Genomic DNA, 20524 nt, shown 5'->3' with positions numbered 1-20524 from the left:
CACTGTTTTCGGCTTTTATGGACATTGCTGGACTCTCTGCAACTGTTCAATACAAAGGAACAGCTGCCACCATTTTGAATCAAAACAACATCATGTCTGCGACAGTCACTTTATGGGGTTTATCTTGTCACTGGGGTGCTCCCATCAAAAGTTCATCCTTTACTATTTTACATCTTGATACACTTTGAGGACTTGAAACGCTTCAAGCAGCTAACTTGGACGCTGATTATTACAATAGGCACATGAATAATTCGGAATGAGATACAATGAGAACAACAACAATATTTTCTTGGGAACAATTTCAATTTATCTACCGTACCTCAAGTACCGACCACCCATGTAACCTAGCCAACTTTTTGTTACCTATTGCTCCTTGCTAGCTACCTGACTTATTTTCTTACCAACGTTGTCAATGCTACACATTTGTCCTTCTGACGTACCGTACCAATGGAATCGATTGTACCCAGCCTACCTTTCCATCTGGCCCACTGACGTGCTAACCGACATTACTGGATGTAACGCGTATCCTTACCGACCGACAATAAGCGGAAATCAATCAATGACGGACCGTTTCAAGGCGTGACTCTTTTGTAGCATTTTGGCATTTTATTATCCGTCTTTGTTTATGCACATCTGTCTTTATAATGAACGTGGCTTCAAGAAGTGTGGGAACAAAAACTAGGCTAAGTTCTACATTGGACGCAGTCACAACGTCAAATACTTTACCGTCGATGTTTGCGTCAAACTTTTCGACTTGCAAATATTTTGTATTGTTGCGTAGCTTCGTCAGAGGTAACTTGTCACTTCTGCAGCTGCATTTTGGGGGTTGCATACATTCGTTTGACCAACTTCAATTTTCGTTGGCAACCAAAGAGGACCCACAAATTTCACACTTAAGTCACCAACCATTTTTGTTCTGTTGAATCGGGTGCAGAATGAGGTCGGTGGGATGAACTCCCGTTAGGCCCAGCGGTTACTCCAGTGCACAGCTTGCCGGGTTCGCCGCTTCCATCGTCTCATTATATGTGCATGAGAGGGGTTAATAAAAGAAACATTTTGTATGCCGATGGGATGAAGCGAATTAGATTTGCCATCCAACATTGAGAGCGAACTATGAAAGCTTTGCACGCCGTCTCCTCTGTTTTTGTCGGCAATCTGACATCGCTGGAACGTCGCCCGCCGAGCAAGACCCATGAATATTTCACCGCGCTCGACATGCCCCCTCGCAATTCCCGTTGGCGTATTTTTATTTTTTTTCTTTCTCGGTCGTGCGCCGTCGAGGAAGAAACGGTAGTGACGCAGGTGTGCATCTGCCTCTCCTTTCCCTTCACTCGGCGCCGATGACATCTGACAGTGTCAATTTCCACTTGGCGCGCCGCACACGCGCTGCCGGCACCTTTTGCGGCGTCGTCTCATCGCTCGCAAATTCCGTTCACTGGGGAAAAAAAAAACGCGCACCTGTCGCCTCGCGTTTCGGCTAGCGATGCCCCCCCCCCACACACACACCCTCCTCCCCAACAACTCGTGGTTTTTACCTCGGCGCGGGGGCTTCCTCTTGACTCACTTTGTGTTAAACAGTGCACTTCCTCCTCGGGCGCGTTTGGAGTTCACGGTGCGTGTGGGAGCAAAACGAGGGCTGGCTTATGCAGAGTTCAGCATTAAAAGTTCCATTAGTTTAATTGGTCCCTCGCAATGCATGCAGGAAACCAAAAAGTAATTAAAAAAATGGTTTCGCAGATGACTAAAGAGGAGTTTTTCTTTTGTTCTTTTGTGCTGAACAAAATACCCACAAAGGGGCTTCTTCGGGAAGAGAGAATAGCTTTTAAACAGCCGTTTGTCATGACAGTAAGTAGGGTCATTTTCTTTCTCTTTTTTTTTTTTAAATCCCATTACAAAGCAGTCATATTTTGTTCATCAAGTTCTGTTTATCGAGTGTGAAAAGGTTGCAAAATGGCCGGCTACAGGTGAGCCGTAGCCACGAGAGTCCTCTTCATAATGTTAATGAGTCTTTTCATCGGCGCTGTCGTCGGTCGAGAAAATGTCCGCGATTCGCCATTAAATTTTACATCTTAGGGATCTGGATAAAAAAAAATTTTAACTGATCATTAGCAACAACAAATCCATAACACTAACCCCCAACTTAAATCAAAACCATAAACCTTTAACCCAGGGGTGCCCATTAGGTAGATCCTGATCTACCGGTAGATCTAAGACAGGTCCCAAGTAGATCCGAGGAGTGTCGAGAAGAAAAAAAAACAAAACCATTTGTGTGTCTTTGTACATGTTGGTAATATATTTTTTTTCTGTTAATATACACTGCACACTAATCAGTCTCATTTTCACAAAAAAAAAAAATTTAAAAAATAAAATAAAGCAGATAAATCTTAAATTTCTGTGTGTGTGTGTGCGTGCGTGTGCGCGCCGGTAAGGGTAGATCCCGTGAGGTTAGTTGATCAAAAAGTAGATCTTCGATCCAAAAGGTTTGGGCACCCCTGCTTTAACCCATACCTAAAAATCTCAAATCCTAAACGCTGCCTCCAGACCCCAGAACCTCTTTCCCCTAAATCCTCAACCCCACCCCCTAACTTCCAAACCTCAACCCTAACCCATCAAATTTGAAACCCAAAACCTTAACCCACCTCCTACCGGAACATGTACCCTAAAGTCTTCACCCTTAAAGGCTTAAGTTTGACACGAATACCCGCAACCCAAACCAAATGCCAAAAACTCCCAACCCCATCCTCTAAAACCTCAACCAAAAATCCGTGAACCCTTTTATGCACCCTGTAACCTGATAACATAAACTGCCCACTGTCGTGGCCGTTGTCCCCGAAAGGGTTCTTCACTCTCACCCAGACCTTAAAACCTGAACTGAACCGCTGAAGATAATCGTTACGACCACCTATCGTTTGTCGGTCATTAAAAAGCGGCCGTATTTTGCTCATAAAGTCGTGTTAATCGCTGAGATGTTCATCCGGAACTACCGTCGCGATCTTTTATTGCTGCCGCAGTCAGTAAAAATCTAATTTTTAAAAAAAAGTCTGTCCATATTACGAGTTGGTACATTACCGACTTAGGGATGCGGGAAACAACCGAACGCTCAACGCCGATCCCGAATTCCTCAGATTTCAGTTGATTAAAGTTGTTCAAGTCGACTTTAGTGTCAAATGTGCTACATGTGCAACATGCACAGATTACATTTCATTCCTCTCCACCACAGGGGAGAGAGGACCCCACGCCGCCATCAAAAGAATTGTTGTATTCAAGCGTAAGCTTAAATGGGCGTATGTCATGACAATAAGTAGGGTCATCCGTTTTTTTGTTTTTTTTGTCGGCCATTTAATGACGGTAATATCTTTTTTTTTTCATAAAACCAGATTTAACGAGTGTGAAAAGGTCAGGAGAACGTTGCCGCCGGCAGCAAACGCCATCTGCGAGGAAGTCAAACCTTTTGACCCGTGACTTTCCATAATGTTCAATCCATAAATATCTCTTTACTTTTCCCACGGCCGATACGTCGCGCGGTCGGAATGCGCCTTGCCTTAAAAGGCGCAAATCAAGCATAGCAAATTCCCATTTCGCACAGCCCACAAGGTTGAAAAGTGAAAAGTTGCAAAGGAGCAGCACGACCTCTGAGATCGACCTCCCCTCGTTCAGTCCGCGTTTGCCCCCGAAATATGAAATACATCAAGTGGATCACGTCTCTTCCTGCCTCCAGTGTATCGAATGTCGAGCTCTTCTTGTGGACCGCTCGGTGCCTTGCGGTCATTTCGCCCGGTCGGAACGTCAAAGGCGGCGACTTGGATTTCATGCTGTGTGACTGCCAAAAGACAATATCGAGCGCATCAATGATTCAAAAGGAGCGACGGCACGCAGACGGACGTCGGTATGGAAGATCGGTCGCCGACAATAGGAACCGCTGTGCCTCAAATAGCTAACTGTCGACATCGCGATCGCCAAATCGGGCATAATTTTCATTTGGCTATTTTTAAAGCTATTAACTCATTCAGTACCAGCCAATTCTGGACCAAGTCTGAAAAGACGTTTAAAAACGTCTTTGGGAGTGAATGACTGAAAATTTACTGACCAAACTTCCTGCACCCGCAAACTCTATCTACCCCCCCTTCCCCTCCCCTTCCAATCTTCCCCGTGGGTGCCTCCGTGTCAAAAAACCCAGTCGAGTCATGAAGAACACTTGGCGACATCAAATAGTCACGTCGGTCCACATGAGGACTTTCAAATGGACCGTATTTTCTGCGCAGGCGGATCACAAAAACTCTCACAAAGCATACACGTAATGGTGGGAAATGTTGGAATTCCCGCTGCTGCTGCTGCTTTCTCCCGCCTCTGGCAACGCCGCGGGGATTCTCCACAGACACACCGCCAATACTACCCCCCCTCCCCCACCCTGCCCCCACATCCCCTCCGTCCTCCTGCGTGCACTTGCGCAGTCCTTATTTTAAAAGACCCACGGTGCCTAGCTGTCTCACACCGCGGCGCACAATCGACAGAGGCGCGACGATTCATCCATTCTAACGAGGAAACGATATGTTTGGCGGGCGGGCGGGCGGCGGAGCAAACACGAGGGCTCCGGCGGAGGAATAATTCATGTCGGCCTTTGCTTTACGGACGTACACGCCGCGCTCCTCGTCGTCAAGTACTTTATGGATTTTTAACGGTCGGAAAACACCCGGCATTGTAAGTTAGATGCTTCGCCGGCAGCGGACTGGTCTCATCTGGCCGTTCGCAGGCCTTTCAAGGATGGCAAGAATACATTTGGGGGTGTGTTTGTTTTGTTGTTTTTTTTTTCAGTTTGTATTAATGGCATTGGCAAAAAAATCGCAACCCCTCAGACCGATGAAGATATCAATTCAGTTCCGTAGGAAAATACGAGTCCCTTATCGTAGCTTATCGGGAGGCGTGCGGTTCAGGCACGCCTGAAGGTTAAAAAAAATAATAATAATAAAAAAATAAATGCATTATCATTACTAGTATTGATCGCGCATTTTCATTTGGAAAACCCCTGCGGCCACTCGGCATAAACGGTGGCAATTAGCTCTCCCGCCCCACCGCCTCCTCCCTTGGCTGTGATTTACAGAGCTGTTATTAAAAAGTCATCAGGGAAACCGTCGCAGGGACGACCCTGCGATCGATAGTCCAGTAACCTCTCCGGCGCGGCGGCTCGTTGTTGTTGTTGTTGTCAAGGAGAAGAAGCCGTTAGCGTTAGCGGAGATTAACGCTTCAATGAGCGAGATCTCCTGACGAGCATTAATAAATCATCTGCGGGATCCGTGCATGTTTACTGCCGTCATCCAGCTTTATAGGCTGTTTACCACTGTTTTAATACTACTTTCCCGCCTCCCACCGGAGCCTTCCGCCGGGCTTTATTCAAGAGCTTTTGTACTTTTAGCTCTTTTCATGCGGAGTCTTCCGAGTCCCTACAGCTCCTCCTTCTCTTTTCCGTCTCCTCAATACTCGGCTTGCTGAGATAAGGAACACGGGCGATGCTTGCTCGGGTGATTGTTGACAGCCCGGTGTTAGGGAAAATGGCAACAAGAGCTGAAACCGCAGAAGATGTCAGACTGCAAATGAGCTGTCCGTGACTTGTGACACCACAAAAGAAAGTGCAGGAAGGATTAGAAGGATTGGAGGGAGGAGGATTGCTCAATTTTGGGGCCAGTGTTGGATGAAATGACAGAGGCCGAGGACTCGCCTTTACCTTGGAGGCGGACTCTGATGAGGAGTGTGAAAGGGGTCATCGGGGCGACTGTAAATGCCCACAAAAGTTCGGCAAAATTTTAGATTACCGTAAATCCAAAAATGGTGCACATTATTTAAGGTTATTAAAAAATATTAGGTTATTTAAAAAAAAAAGATCCTGGGGCTCTGTTAAGCCGGAAAAAGAAATTGTCGTTGAAGACAATCACGACATAATCGATGCCTACCTCAAGTTTGTAATTGCTTTCCGATGCTGCAAGATGGCGCCAAAGCACTTTTGTAACAATCAGACGAGGCCACGCCCTGACTCATTGAAGCTCCTCCTTCACGTTAGCATACCAAAGCACAATTTTTATATTAGACATGGCTTTGGCCTGAGCATTGTGTGAATTTGTGCGCTGTTTCGGGAGCAACAATACGCTGACTGTCGCAATTGTTCGGCTTAGTTTAAAACAAAGCACAATACCCCGCAGACAGACACGATGAACTCGAATTAGCAACAGGGTGGCTCTTCAGACTGGGCTTTTATGCCGACGTGGTGTTGGTGATACTGAATTTAGGGAAAGGCAACCAAAAACGGAACAGGGGGAGGGGCTACGCAGTGGAACGCTGAGGACGGACACCATGGATTCAAACGGCAATCAGCAAAATGGTAAACATGAAAAAATGCGCTGGCATTTCCCCGAGAAAAACCATCGAGAATTAAAAAAAAAATGAACAAAAATTCGATTTTCACGCATCCCTCTTTGAAAGTCCAATTAGACCACGTAGCAAACGCGGGCCGCTCGTGTTCCGCCGCATGTTCCTCGTCTGACTGGTTGCTGTCAATCAATTAGCCAGTCAGTCATGTCCGACCCGCCTCCGCCTGTGTCGCCTTAGGCCAGTTGCTTTGCTCTCCCTCGCTGGAGCCAAAGACTAACTCCATGAATAATGAACGCCTCCGTGGAAGGGAGAGAGGGAGGGAGAGAGGTCCTTGAGGAGAAACTGCATGATGGAGAGCAGGGAGGGGAGGGCAACTTGTTAGCGTTCCCTCATCAATTAGACCACAGAGGAGAAATCAACAGGACGGAGAAGCCGTGCGTCATGGGGGCGGGGTTAGGAGCGAGGAGTCATTACCGAGGAGGCCCGGGGTAGCGGGGGCGGTCTTGGACAAGATCCAATTTAAGATTTAAGTGCTTTTAGGCTTTTATTTTGGTGGATTTACAGTAGGGGGATTTGAACCTGCGTAATTGTGGGCTTGATTTGCAGTCGTCTTCTTGAACTTGGAAGTTTGGTGGCATTACGGTAGTGTGAAAACTGTGCAAATTTGGGTCGGTCGTAGTTGTTTTCAAGTGCGTTGCCTTTGGATATGTGGCAGGCTTTTTCATTTAAAAAAAAAAAACTTTTTTAACAATTTTTGGTTTCATAGGATCAGCTTTTAAGGGATTTACGGTAACACACTTTTTCGTGTCACCTGAACCTGTCGAACTTTTCAGGGATTTCTAATTGTTGTATTTCACTCTGTAGAATTTCTGGGGAGGATTTACTATGTTCTTATTTAAACCTGCACATCTTTTAGAGGGCGGGGGGATTTTTTTGTAGTCTGATACCAGCACACCTTTTCAGGATTTTACACCAATCTTATTTGAAACTTTACAGGGCTTATTTTAACCAATGCGGCTATTGCGTTTTCATTTGGTGGCCTTTTAGAGATTTGTCATAGTGTACGACTCTAATCTGTTTTTGAATTTATTGGGGTTGATGTGAATTGTCACTTTAAAAGATTAAGACAGTCTTATTTCCCCATCCAAATACTAAAAACTGTCACACATTCGGGTTGTTTATTTCGATGGTGACTCTTTGCGCGGAACGACGACGTCGTCGCATTCAACGACAGCTAAGATGATGGCCGCGCAGCAGACGCCACGGCAAGGCCCCCGCGGGTCGGCGCGGACTGTCATTGTCACCAAATGTGTTGACACTCGTGGAGGGAAGTGTTTTTGTCAGCGGCTGAGGCGTTGCTGAAAATCAGCGAGGAGTGCGAAGCGTGAGGTTCAAATGCTGTTTACGCTTCCTGTGAGCAGAAGCTCTGTAGGCAGCCGCGTCTGTATGTGAACGGACATGACGATTGGATTTTTTTTTGTTTTTTAATCTTCTCACCGTTGTATTGTCAGCGTGTCTGTCAGAGCCAGTTATGTTTCTTCTCGGCAAATCGGCAAACACGTAAATAGACACGTTGGTGGGATGGAATCTTATTTAGCAGGATGAACAAAATATCCAAGCTACCGTACAAGGAAACGAACATCTCTTTGTAGTTGTGGCTAACACAGCAAATTTGATGTCATAAATCTCAACAGCAAACTTCCTGTACAACCACTGAGGCCAAAATGCTGAAAACGCACTGGACTAATTAGAAGCTGAACATCTAAAGCCGGCTACAGGCATACCAATATTTTTTGTTTGTTAGTTTTTTTTTTTTAATTCATGTACTGATTGGTTTTCTGGTGAGCAGTTTACTGCCATTCAGCACAAACATCTGTATTTGTCGTAGTACCAAAACTGAACTGTGGGCGGCAGCACAGGGCATGCACACTGCCAGGAAATGCGCTGAAGAAAGAGTAGAAGAAGAAATAGAATTTAAGCTAAGATAACCGTCACTCCTCCATTGGACGGCATTGTGTCCCTGTTTCAAATTGTCTTAAGTGAGACGAAACTGCTCAAAAGTCAACTTTCAGTGAGTTTTGTTTTTATATATGTTTTATTTTAGAGTTATCAAAGTTTGCCCCACTCTAATGATATGTAAGGAATTGCAGCCCCCCCCCCCCCCCCCCCCCCCCCCCACCCCTCAATATTTATTACACTTGAACACAGCACACGAGTGTATTTTAATGGCGGGCATCACGGTGGTAACTTTGAGAGCAAATCTTTTTTTCAGGTGATCCTTGACATAAAAAAAGTTCATTTCAGAGCGTTTCCTTAAAAGTCGGGACGCTGAAATCGGATTTTGTGTGAGTGCGTGCGGAAAATTAGAGTTGGGATAACATATCGCTTCCTGATGACTATCTTATGTAATCATGTGTTAACACAGAGAGCGACCGGGAGATGGACGAGATAACGGGAGAGGTAAGGGGGGGAGGCAAGAGGAGGAGGTGAGACACAAGTGAGAGAGAGATAAAAAGAGAAAGGAAGGCGGGGCTTTAACGCCGATTGACGCGGGAGGCAGCCAATGAGGAGCCGGGGAAGCCTCCGGTTGGACTCGCTCGTCCCGCAGCCGCCGTCCGCGCGCACACACGCGGGGGAAGCGAGCACGCACGCAGGCGTAGGACCATCACGAACATGAAAGTGATGGGCAAAACCCCGGGGGGGGCATTTTGTGTCTTTTTAGGCGGGAGCTCGGCCAGGTGAGTTTGTCATTTAAAAAAAAATATTGATCCTTATTATTTCCCGGGCTCTAAAATATTTAAAATCTGCAAGTTTTAATGCATGCGTGGGAATGAAACGGAAAATGTGACGAGGGGACAACTTGAGGATGAGGAAGGAGGACAGTGCGCTCTTTTCCTACCTCACCATGAAGAGGAAGGCAAACGCTCCCCTTCTTCATCGTCCGTGCGCGCGCGCTCGTATGTCCGAAACGCAGCGAATGGAGGTGTGCGCTGGTTGGGTGACCGCTTTGGTTGCTTGTGCGCGTGCACGTCGGGAGTTGGAGGACGTCCCACGCCACGTAGCAAAATTGACACGGAATTGCTGCATGGAAACCCAAGAAGAAAAAGAGTGAGGGAGTGAGTGAATGAATGCTGCAGCCGACACTGCAAAGGAGAGCAATCCTCGGTGTGTGCGTGTGTGTGCGCGCGCGCGTGTGCAAGCGTGCGCGTGCTCAACCGCCGTTAATTTCACGTTGATTAGCTTCCTCTTGGTTGTGTGCGTCTCAGCGCAGCGCGCAGAGGAGTTAACGACTTTGGCGAAATGTGGACGGTCATGCGCACGCGCACTGGACACTTGATTTGGTACACTTGCATCAGTTCAGGAGATCGCCCAATTCTGCCTTTGCCAAGAAAAGGGAGGGGGTGGTGGGAGGGGGCTTATTCGTAGAGGGCTTCCATTCACACCACGAGGCAAAAAAATCACGGTTTGAAAACCAGATTAAAATGAAAGGGGGGGGGGGGGGATCAAGACAGCAAGAGGATTGACAAAATTACCGAGGTATCGCTTACTGAAAAAGTATTATGTATACTATGTTTACTATTGTCATGGGAACACGGAATCATGCGTGATTGTCATTTTATAGATGAGAAACATACCATTTGAAGAAATGTCTCTCAACAAAAACAATCACGTCAACAGAGAACGCATTTGAAACAGTCAGAAAAAAAAAATGGAAGTGTTTGGTGTTTTGGCCTTAACGTTGATGTCATTTGGGCAAATTTGGTGAATCTGCGGTTTTGAGTCAAAATGGAGATTGGGAAGTGGTCTGAATTCATGGTCAGAAACGTTTGCATCGCTACCTCGTGCACAAATCGGGCTACCGTGTTAGCTAGCATTAGCGTCACTGCTAATTTCGTTAGTTGTGCAATGTACCAAAATGTTCCTTCATTCAACAGATTTTCATCATCGCAGAGACCGATGTGTGGATTATTTGGGAAATTTGAGCATCTTTGGCGATAAAAAATCAAGTTGGAAACTTCCATGCAAATTCATGCGGTTGGATCAGAATTAACTTTTTCCACTGACTCTCATTTTCTCGACTTTTAAGACCGCCAGATGTCCAGAAATGTTTGACAATTTGCTATAGCGCGCATACAGAAACCAACGTCATCACTCAAAAATATCCCCAAATAGCGAAAATCTGCGCGTAATTGTCGCCTCGTCGCAAGATGTTTATTATTGCCTTAATATGTCACAAGATGGCGGCCAAAAAACTTAATGGAGCTCCTCCATTCACTTCAACTCATTTATAATGCAATATCCCGCTCACTACCAATAGAGGGCATACTTGCACAATATTTTCAACTTGCTAAGATGTCAATCAGCAGGTGCCCTCCCATCCCCCATCGCCCCCCCCCCCAATGATTTCTCATCATTTTCTGCCATTCTGTTGCCACAATAGATCTGAAGAAGAGCTCTCGCTTTGACACAAGCACACCTGACGCTCTTTGAGGGCCGTCTTTGCCGCACGCATTGTCAGCCTTTTGACTCGGATTCACTGCTCTGATGATGTCCCGCCTGCTCGTTGAGAGGGGGGGTGGGGGGGGGGGTCTTTTGCGAGACACTGTGCTGATATAATCACCCGCAAACGTTCCCTTGTCTGCCAAAGGCCAGCGAGCTAATTAGGGCCCTGTTAGTCTTAACGGTGACAGAGGGTCGGGCAGAGGAAGGACTTTGAGAGCGGAGGCGCGTTCACACGTCGCCGGCGACACCGGCAGATCGCGCGGCACGCCGTGTGGGAGGTGAAATGCTACGCTTGTGGCGCGGCAATGCTTTATCCTGTTAGCTTTGCTTCCACGCCAAAATGTACGAATCTTTTGGTTAGGTGTTGAATCGTGGCAAATTTTCACAAATCTCCCCCCCCCCCCACCCCCCCACAAATTTCAGTTTCAGAGTTCAAATGTAGCCTGTGTCGTCATCTAAAAAGGACGGAGAATCTTTGCCTTTTTGAAAAGCAGATGCCAGATGAGTGATGCCTAAAATTGAAAAATCTGAAATTCAAAGCATGCAGCTGTTATCAGTTCCCATTTTCCCCTCGATGAGATCAGAAGGTTTGAATCATGGCGGAAAAATCTATGAAGGCATCACTGGAAACATCACAGCGCGTGTCCAAGTAGATGGCTTTCATGTCTTCAGTCAAAGGGGAGGGGGGGTGGGGGGGGAGGTCGTGTTAGCACGCCGTCTGGGGATTTCCAGGCATTGCAGGAATGTCTCGGAATTCTTTTTTTTTTTCCATCTTTTGGAATTTCATTTGTGGGGTTCACGCTCAGGGAATTGCGACTTTGAAAAGATCAGAAGGGAAGTGCCCAGTTCGAATGTGATGCGTACATGCGTCCAGGTGTGCTTGCGTAATCCAGACGTGCAACTCTGGCCGTCATCTTAACAAAAAAAAACAAAACAAAAAAAAAGAGACTGCCATTAAGTTCTCTATGAGGCCTGGGGAAGAAGAAAGCTTCTCCGCCAATACGTCGAATGGCTCATTGACGAGACGGATCGCACCTCGGGCGCATTCAGCCGCAATCTTATTTCAGTGCCGCTTATTCATTTTAGGGGCAGCTCAGAAAAGTGAGGCGGGTGTTGATCAGCGGTGTCACCGGTGCAATCTGGCAAATCCCCCAATGCCTCTACCCTTCGAATGCGATATTAACGATGCGGGGATTTTTTTTTTTCTCGTCAGTTGGGATCTCGATCACGTCAAAGCAAAATGGCAGTCAGAATTTCTCACTTCTTCCTCGTCATTGTACGCAAGAGTATCGAGTGAATTGATGAGAACCATCGCTTTGTCACACATTGGCCAATCACGGCGCTCGATTTCGGGGAGGGTGGAAGGTGGGGCGGGTCTTAGGACTGCCACTGTGTCACTCACACATCATGAAAGCATAATATAAATTATGACGAGTCCATTTTAACGTGGGATTCTTATTATCACGTAAATGTTGCATGACGGGCGCCTTGAGAGTATAAACAAACCGTAACTAAGCTCGTCTCCATTTCTCTCTGCATTGTTGCCTCACACTTTTTTTTTTTTTTTTAAGTTTGAAGTGTGACTTTTCCAAACATGCAAAGTGTGAGTCATGGCCCGGCGTGCCGCATGAATATTTGATGTCCTATTAGGTGAGCCTTGTATTTATTTATTTTTTTTTGGGGGGGGGGGTCTCTCCTACTCATTGCGTTTGCCAGCTTTTTAAATGGCTCTTAAAGGATCCGCCGACATTATGTAATTGCAGCACGTTGCTGCTCGGCATTCTGGGGCATGAAAATGTGTCAGGATGGCGTGTGTGTGTGTGTGTGCGTGACAGAGTGTGTGTGCGCGCGTGCAGGTTTTGTCAGCTTCACCAACTCCTCCACTACTGGAGAACGATTACATAAACTCCCGATTTTCATGATTTACACCTTTAATTTCCTCGTTAAAAGCGGGACTAAATTGGATTATTTGGTGGTGTCGTCCCACAAGCGGCAAAGGCGGAAAATTATCAACAAATCACTTGAGGAAGGAAATTATCATTAAAAAAAAAAAAGATCTACTCATGCATTTTCAATGGTGTTGATTCTGTGACGCTGCTCAGCGGGAGCCAGTGGAGTATTTGTTGAAGAAGAACAAAAAAAAAAAAAAAAACGGAGATTGCTCATTTGCTCATGCTCAAAACCATTGCCAGGTTTGAAACCCTACCCCTAATTTGGAACCCTAATCCAATGTTGAAAAGCTGTTTCTTGAAACCCTACTTTCAAAAACGAGCCTTTTCCCCTATTAGGATTTTTTTTTTTTGACATTCTGGTGAATTGACGTTGAATGCAATTAGACTGTGCGGATGAAGTCGCTTGGAAAAGGTAAATGCACACCCTACTGTGCACACGCACTCACCCTAAGAGTGGAGTATGAAGCCCCTCCAATTTGCACTCTCGCAAGGGAATGTACCTGGTGGCGACTTCTCCAGCTGTGAAATGCTAATGCAAGAAAGTCGGCCGCCGCGGCCCCGCCTCCCCTCTTTGTGAAGCCCACCTGCTCATCCAGACTGCGCCCCGCATGTGCTAAAGCCCGCATGATGGCTGAGGTGTCGCGACGCCGTGAGCAAAATGAATACATTTCCATTCGGGATGTTCGCAGTCGAGTCTCATCTGCTCTTTGTGTCGCTTTGGCGAGGGATCGCTCAAATCCCGCGAGTGCTCGGAAAAAAATGGGCTCGTCAGGGGAACGTCAGCAAGACGATTAGCGAGCGTGGAGGAAAATAGCCGTTATGTCGAAATATTTCCATTTTGCGCTTGTTGGATAGTTTGATGTTCAAGTACTTTATGCAGACTTGGAGAGTAAGGTTTCAAATGAGGGTTTTCATGATGAGATCGGGGTTTCAAATTATGGTTTGAAGCTAAGGTCAGAGCTTCAAATAATGGCCTCAGGCTGGGTTACGGTTTCAAATGAGACCTCAAGTTTCAAGTTAGGTTTTGAAGCCCCAGTCAGGGTTTTTAGACATTGTTAGGGTTTCAAGGCAAGGTTTGAAATGATAGTGTTATGGTTCTGAAGTATATATTTTTTTTCTACCTGAAGGTAGGGTTAGAAAGTTGGGTTTCTATTTAAAAAAGGGTCTTTAGACAGGGATACGGTTTCAAATTGCGTACTAATTCAAATGGGTTTCAAGTTAAGATTTCAAGTCAGGGGTTGAGTTTTAAATTAGAGTTTCAATCAGTCATAAATGGGTTAAGGTTTTAAAATCGAATTTCCAGGCAGGGTTAGAGTTCCAAGTAGGGTTTCGAAGCAAGTTTAGGTTTTCTTACTCAAGTTTGGTGCGCAACAATTTGTTGTTTCCCTTTGCAATTAGTGAAGATGCAAAACAGAGGCAGCTGTGACATTTGGCTCCCGAAAGTTTGTTGTGCCGCAACCTCCCGAGAGCGAGCGGGTGCGTTTTCTAAGTTGGCAACTGGGTCACCCCCCACCCCACACACACACACACACACTCACACACATGTAAATAACTTGTGTGCACACCAAAAAAGAAAGCGAGAGTTAAAAAAAAAATGCTCATCAGCGAGCGCAGATACGGTTTGCACTTCTTTGCTCGCAAATGAGACTTGTTGACAACTTGCACAAAGTTGATCTGGCACTTCATGCTCGCTCATTTTGCATTTTGTATTCAGACGAAACTCAGAAACACTTTTAATTCCCTCATGTCATCGGAGCCCTGAAAGTAGGGCACCAAGTCAAATTTAGGCTCGTGCGCCATCACGTTCAAAATTTGAAAGGGTAAGGCGTGAAATTAGGGTTTCATGTCACTATTTGAAGCCGAGTTAAGGGTTTCAAGATAAGGGAAGCGGTTTAAAATGTTGGGATGGAATAAAATAAAAATGACACTTTTAAAACGGGTAACTCGGGGGTAGGGAGTTAAAATTAGGGTTTCCAAATTATTGAACGATACTAATGTTAATTAAGGTTTCAAATTAGGCCGAGACACAGACTTCAAATTCGGGTCTGGGATTTTAAAATAAGGGTTTCAAACCAGGATTAGGATTTCACGTTCGGATCTGAAATGAGCAATTTCAGGCCACTGTTGGGTTTGCAAAGTAGGGTTTCAAGTCGGGTGCTGGTCGATGAGTATTTCCGAAAGAGATTTTCAAACAGTTAGTCAGTTTCAAGAGCTCAGTGACGGCCAGAGTGAACAGATGGCATTTTGGGGGGCGTGGGGGGTGCGGCCATTGATTTTGGCGGCAACAAATGACACGCCAAACCTCGTCACTCCCCGGGTGGGAGTCATACGAGCTCATTAGCTTCGGCGCCAATCTGTGTTTAAATAACCCCACTGCTCCTCGTCAGACTGGCGAAGGGCGACATTTTCATCCGTCCGACTTTTGGTAGGCGTGCCCAAGTTGCCAGAAATATATCCTTGGATTCATCTTGGAGGATTTATGCAATCATTTTCAGGTTCAAACGCGCTGTTGGAAATACACTCCCGGTCCTTTATATGCCGGGACTTTGTTAGATTCTTCGAGTGGGACCGCCCACCCGCGGGGGCTTTTAAGTGGCTCGACCGTTCATCTACCGCCAACACTTGAGTGCGTCTCTCTTCGCTGCGGTGGCCCCTCTCGCTCGCTGACATGTTTGGCGGCCCTGGGTTGTTTGTTGTTTGGCATCCAGCGGGTGCGCGGCGTGCAGTCGAGCGTTAGCCGTTAGCGGTAACGACGAGAGGCATGTCCCCCCCCTTTCCCCCATCCGCCCCACCACCAGCTTCCAAGCGGGACCGACATCTCTCCGTCTTACAGACATCTCTCCGTCTTTTATTCTTTTTCGCAGGTGGTCGGGAATCCCCCGGCGCCCTCGGAGGCTGCAAGGACTGTTAGCCGAAGCCCTTAGCTCAGATCTAGGCAAATTGAGGTTGTTTACATGAGCGCTTGATTCGCTGTGATTTTAAATTCCTGTTTGCATGAATAAAACAGAAGGTAGACAGACCAGAAACACATTTTTTTTGTGGGGGCGGGGGGGGGGGGATGTCTGACAGTGACGGTGGACGCCGCCACGATTTGGACTGGACAAAACAAACGAATAAATTCTGCTTTGCACGGCCGGCGGGCATAAAAGATGACACCTTTGGGGATTCTCCGAGGCACAAATACACGAGTTGTTATTGTAAAGTTAAAAATATTGAACGTGTCGTCTTGATCTCGTCTCGTGTGTATCGACTGCCGAAGGTTCCCGCGGAGCGAGGAGACGCACGCTCTCCTCAGGTGCACTTCGACAAGCCCCAAAATAGCAAAGCCGCGTTGTGTATGTTCCAACTCGGATTCCGACTGTGAAACAAGTTTTCGACCTCTGCTCCCATTTGTTCTGTTCCACAACTAACTTTACTGACCTCGGGTTTTGCGGGGGGGTTGATTCACACAAAACAGGTCACGTGATGGCATCGCTGCTATTCCGACACGGACAATAATCGGAATAAGATGGTCGTAGTTTACCCCACGAATGCTGACTCAATCGCTGCAGCACATTCCAGGGGAAGCGCGACTAGCGATTAGCCGGCAAAAAAGTAAAATAAATTCTTTAAAAAACAGGATTTGGGTGTTGCTCTACCTTTCTGCACATGACAATCTGGATGCAGATTACACGTGTTGTCGTCAAGCGTTTATCCCCGACACGATGCGCCTTCCGTCGGGCCGCAGCTGTCGGCGGGGAAATCGTCCGTCTTTAGTGCCGCGAACAAGTGTCGTGCGGGATTAGCCGCGCCGTCTCGACAAAAAGAAAATCTAATCAACGCGTATGAATTATTTATGAACGCGATGGGAATAATTCAGCCATTATCGCTGTCGTGGCAGTCAACAAATGATGCGACGGCAGCAGTCAAATTTCGTCTGCCGTGACAAAACGAATATACGGTACAAAAATCCCCGTTGTGTAAATGAATTGACGAAATATTCTTGGAATAAAAAGATTCGGAATCGCCATCAATTCGTAAGACTTCAGTCATGTGGTCTTCTGTAATTTGGGTTTCGCTTTGCCTTCGTAACCGAAGAAACTTTCGGTCAGTCTGTGCGAAGTCGCGTCGCCGTTTGATGATGTCACGGCGCAGTCAAGCAGGGGTGGTGTATTCACTGTCCCCTTTCCCGCCTTGTTTTTCCCAGCGTTTCCAGCAGTCACGTAACCTTTTTTTTTTTTTTTACATTTCTGCCATTGTGCCACCAAATTTAATGAGCACTTTGCACAGACTATTTTTATTACCATTTTTTTTAACCAGACTGAAATAAAGAAAGCTTTCTTTTCACTTTGTGTCTGGATGACAGTTCCACTTGTAGAGTGGAGCTTGTCAGCAGAATTATTTGCCGACATCCGACGTTTTTTTTCTTCTTTTTGTCTTTTGACTTCAGAACCTCGGCAATGTTTGAGGCTAGCATCAGTTGCGCGCTGTGACACTCCGGCATTCAATTCGCAACAAATCAAAAGCGCAGAATTCACCTTGTTACTTTTTTTGAATAAAATAAATAAAGTTTTGAATAAAACCGCACTGCAATTAATTGAGCGAACGTCACACGGGCGCTAACTTAACAAGGCACATGATGCAGCGGGGCTGGAAGCTGTCTAAGGCGAACTGGAGCCTTTTGGAGATTATACAATACAACGGAATAATAGATTTTTTTTTTTTTTTTTTCTGGACGGCAACGCACACAAATCAGCAACTTAGTTTAGAGGCGGTTTAAAACTTTACATCTCGGGGGAGCTGCCCCCAGCTCACATACACAAAAACGTAAAAAAAATATAAATGTCGTGAAAAGAATAATTGAGTCACGCAAAATGGCTGACCAAAACTACATTCACAGGGATTCTAAATTGGATTTCCAACAAGGATTAGGGTTCCAAATTAGCGTTTGAGACCAGAGCTGTGGTTTCGAGTTAGCATTTCATTTGAGGGTTGAAGTTTCAAATTGGAGTTTGAAACACAATTTAGAGGTTTCCATTTACATTTTTAGCCTTGGTTAGGATTTCAAGTAAATTATAGTTTTAAAATTAGTGTTCCTCAGGTTGTTGGGCATTTCAATTTCAGTTCATTTTGGTAGGTTTGAACCTTGGCGAGAGTTTCAAACTCGAGTTAAGGTTTCAAATTAGGGTTTCAAACATTCATTCATTCATTCATTCATTCATTCATTCATTCACTGGATGAATGAATGAATGAAAGGGTTTCAAACAATGTTTGAAAAAAAATGTCATGTACTGCAATTGCTTCTGAACTGAAACAAGACTGCAAATAATTGTCTTAGTTTGCAAAGGCACGTCAAGTACACTGAAGATGAAGGGCTTGCTTGTAGCGAAAGCGTCTGTGACTCGCGACGGGTCCAGGGTGTACCTCGCCTCAGGGATTAGCTGCAGCCTTCTGTCCCTCGGGGACCCTCCTAAAATTAAGGGGCTGTGAAAACATCAAAAGGAGAACAATCCTTCAAAATGTCTCGGGCCTTCAACAAGCTGGCGCCTAACTTTTGATGATCTGCTCAATTCCCGACTCTCTCCTTCTCAAATGCACACTCCGGGAATCAAAAGCCTGAATGACGCCAACCTCGGGTGCGAGGTGTCCGTTAGCATGCGCCCGCCGCGACCTTCTCAGCGTCGTAACGTCTTCACAAAGAACCACCGCACCGGGGCTGAGACGGCCCTTTGATGGCGAGCGGGTTGTTAGACGAGCACATGTGTTTATCGGGGGATTGGCGGGAATTAGAGGACGTTTAGCCTCTCATGTCCGTCACTTTAATCCAGGGGTTAGGGTTGTAAATTAGGGTGGGATAAAGTTCGGCTTTCAAACATGGTCAAATTAGGGTTTCCAATTTATGAGTTCTAGCGACATTTATGATTTTAGATTAAGGTTTGATGATGGGGTTCAACTTTTAAATGTGTGTTTAAAACCTGGGTTAGGGTGACAAATGACATTTTTGAACATGATGAAAAATTTCAAGTTCGGTTTGTATTTATTTATTTATTTTATGATGTAAATACGAGAGTTAAAGATCTGAATTAGGGTTTCAAGACGAGGATAGAGCTTCATTTTATAGTTTTGATCTTGGAGTAAGGTTTCAAATTAGGCTTTGAAGACACGGTTGGTCTTTTTAACCCTTTGAGGGGCAGCGGTTACTACAGTGGACATCTTCTCATGTTATCAGGTCACAGGGTGCCTGAAAGTGTTCATTCGCTTTTGAATGATACCCGAATAATAACCCTGTGTTTGCTTTGCGCTTTTCCACAGGATATCCACGATGGCATGTGGGATTAACCTCCTCCACGAATAGAATCGTCCGCGCCTTGACGTCAGCGGCTCTGTTGGGAAATTCCATAATGTAAAAAGGAGCCTCGTTTATTTTTTATTTTTTGGACCATGACCTCTCCTGGATGTACTGGGACAGCTCTTCTCCTCATTGGGATTTAAAGTTTTGCCTTGGGGGTGGTCGGCAGCGGTGGCGGCTGCGAGGAAGTTCCGGTCTTGGAGCGCTGGGATAATCTTACGAGACACCGCCATGAGGATACCCGGCACGGGCGGGCTCTGCCCCGTCTTGGTCTGCCTCTGCTTCATCCAGAGAGCCCACGGGGCGAGCCACCACCTGCCCGCCAGGGTGCTGGCCAGGAATCCCGGCAGGAACCAGAGCAAGCTGGCCAATGGGGAGACGGAGGTTCACCACAGGCCCAAACGGGGCTGGATCTGGAACCAATTCTTTGTTTTAGAAGAACACATGGGGACAGAGGAGCAGTACGTGGGAAAGGTAAGGAAGACGACTCGGATCGATTTTTGACATGTTTGGTTGTGTTCATATGATTCCAAAAATTTGTGTAAAATAGAAAACATAAATTGAGGACGAAACATCAATTTCAGCAGTCATATCAACTCAGTCACAGAAACTTTCTGAAGGGTCGCGTAGTCCACTCAAACCGCGAGAAACCCGATGCATGCTTTTATCTCGAGTAGACTTGAATACTGTCACTGACGTCTGACTGGACTCCCGCCAAAGAGCATCAAACAGCTGCAGCTCATATTCCGAGTGCCGCAGCTAAGATCAGAATATATCCGCGCAGTCCTAAAGGCTTCACACTGGCTCCCGGTGAGCTGTAGAATACATTTTTGAACTCCACGAATGGAGTTCAGAATTCAAAGTAAACACGGTGAATCCGCATTTAGCTGTGATGCCGCACGCAAATGGAATGGCCTAGTGTGTGCGACTTGAAGTCGGCATGCATTGTTCCCCCTGGTTCCGTCTTGCAGAGGCACTTCCTGGTCTATATTTCAGTTCTCACCATCACCAAGTCTTTGTGCAGGACTCATGTCAATCATAACACGTCTCTCCTGCATCAGTTCCAGATAGCACATCGTGAGACAATGTTTCCGCAGGTTTTCTGGGCAAAACGACTTCAGATTTGCTGACACCTTTGTTTTTGTGGAGGTGGCCCACATGCTGTGCTCGGGTCGCTCGCAACGTCAGCGTTCCGCCGCCTTCTCGTCTTGTGATATGGAAATGCGGGTGTGCTCGGCGTTTGTTGTGCTGTCATTAGGACACCTGGCAGAATAACGTCAGCCATGTTTTATTCCGTGTGATTAATGAGGACGCCACTCCGCCAGGCAGAGTAGCCCTCCACGTGGAGCATCCTTAAACGGAATGATTAGAATCCGGGCTG

The 20524-nt window shown here is 46.2% G+C and overlaps 1 protein-coding gene across 3 annotated transcripts in view; it reads left to right on the top strand.

Annotated features, from left to right (window-relative positions):
• LOC127593303 (cadherin-18) overlaps positions 1 to 20524 on the top strand; it is a 91260-nt gene that overhangs the window by 33399 nt on the left and 37337 nt on the right. For 2 of the 3 annotated variants that reach the window (XM_052054653.1, XM_052054654.1), the window contains exon 2: positions 19107 to 19617. In XM_052054653.1, the coding sequence (XP_051910613.1) occupies positions 19375 to 19617 (243 nt within the window). In that variant the 5' untranslated portion in view covers positions 19107 to 19374. Of the gene's footprint in view, positions 1 to 8936; positions 9099 to 19106; positions 19618 to 20524 lie in introns of those variants that run through there. The other variant, XM_052054652.1, reaches the window with a different exon arrangement.

The sequence above is a fragment of the Hippocampus zosterae genome, chromosome 20, assembly GCF_025434085.1.
Source record: "Hippocampus zosterae strain Florida chromosome 20, ASM2543408v3, whole genome shotgun sequence".
Classification (NCBI taxonomy): Eukaryota; Metazoa; Chordata; class Actinopteri; order Syngnathiformes; family Syngnathidae; genus Hippocampus; species Hippocampus zosterae.
This window is presented reverse-complemented; position numbering and strand designations above follow the sequence as displayed.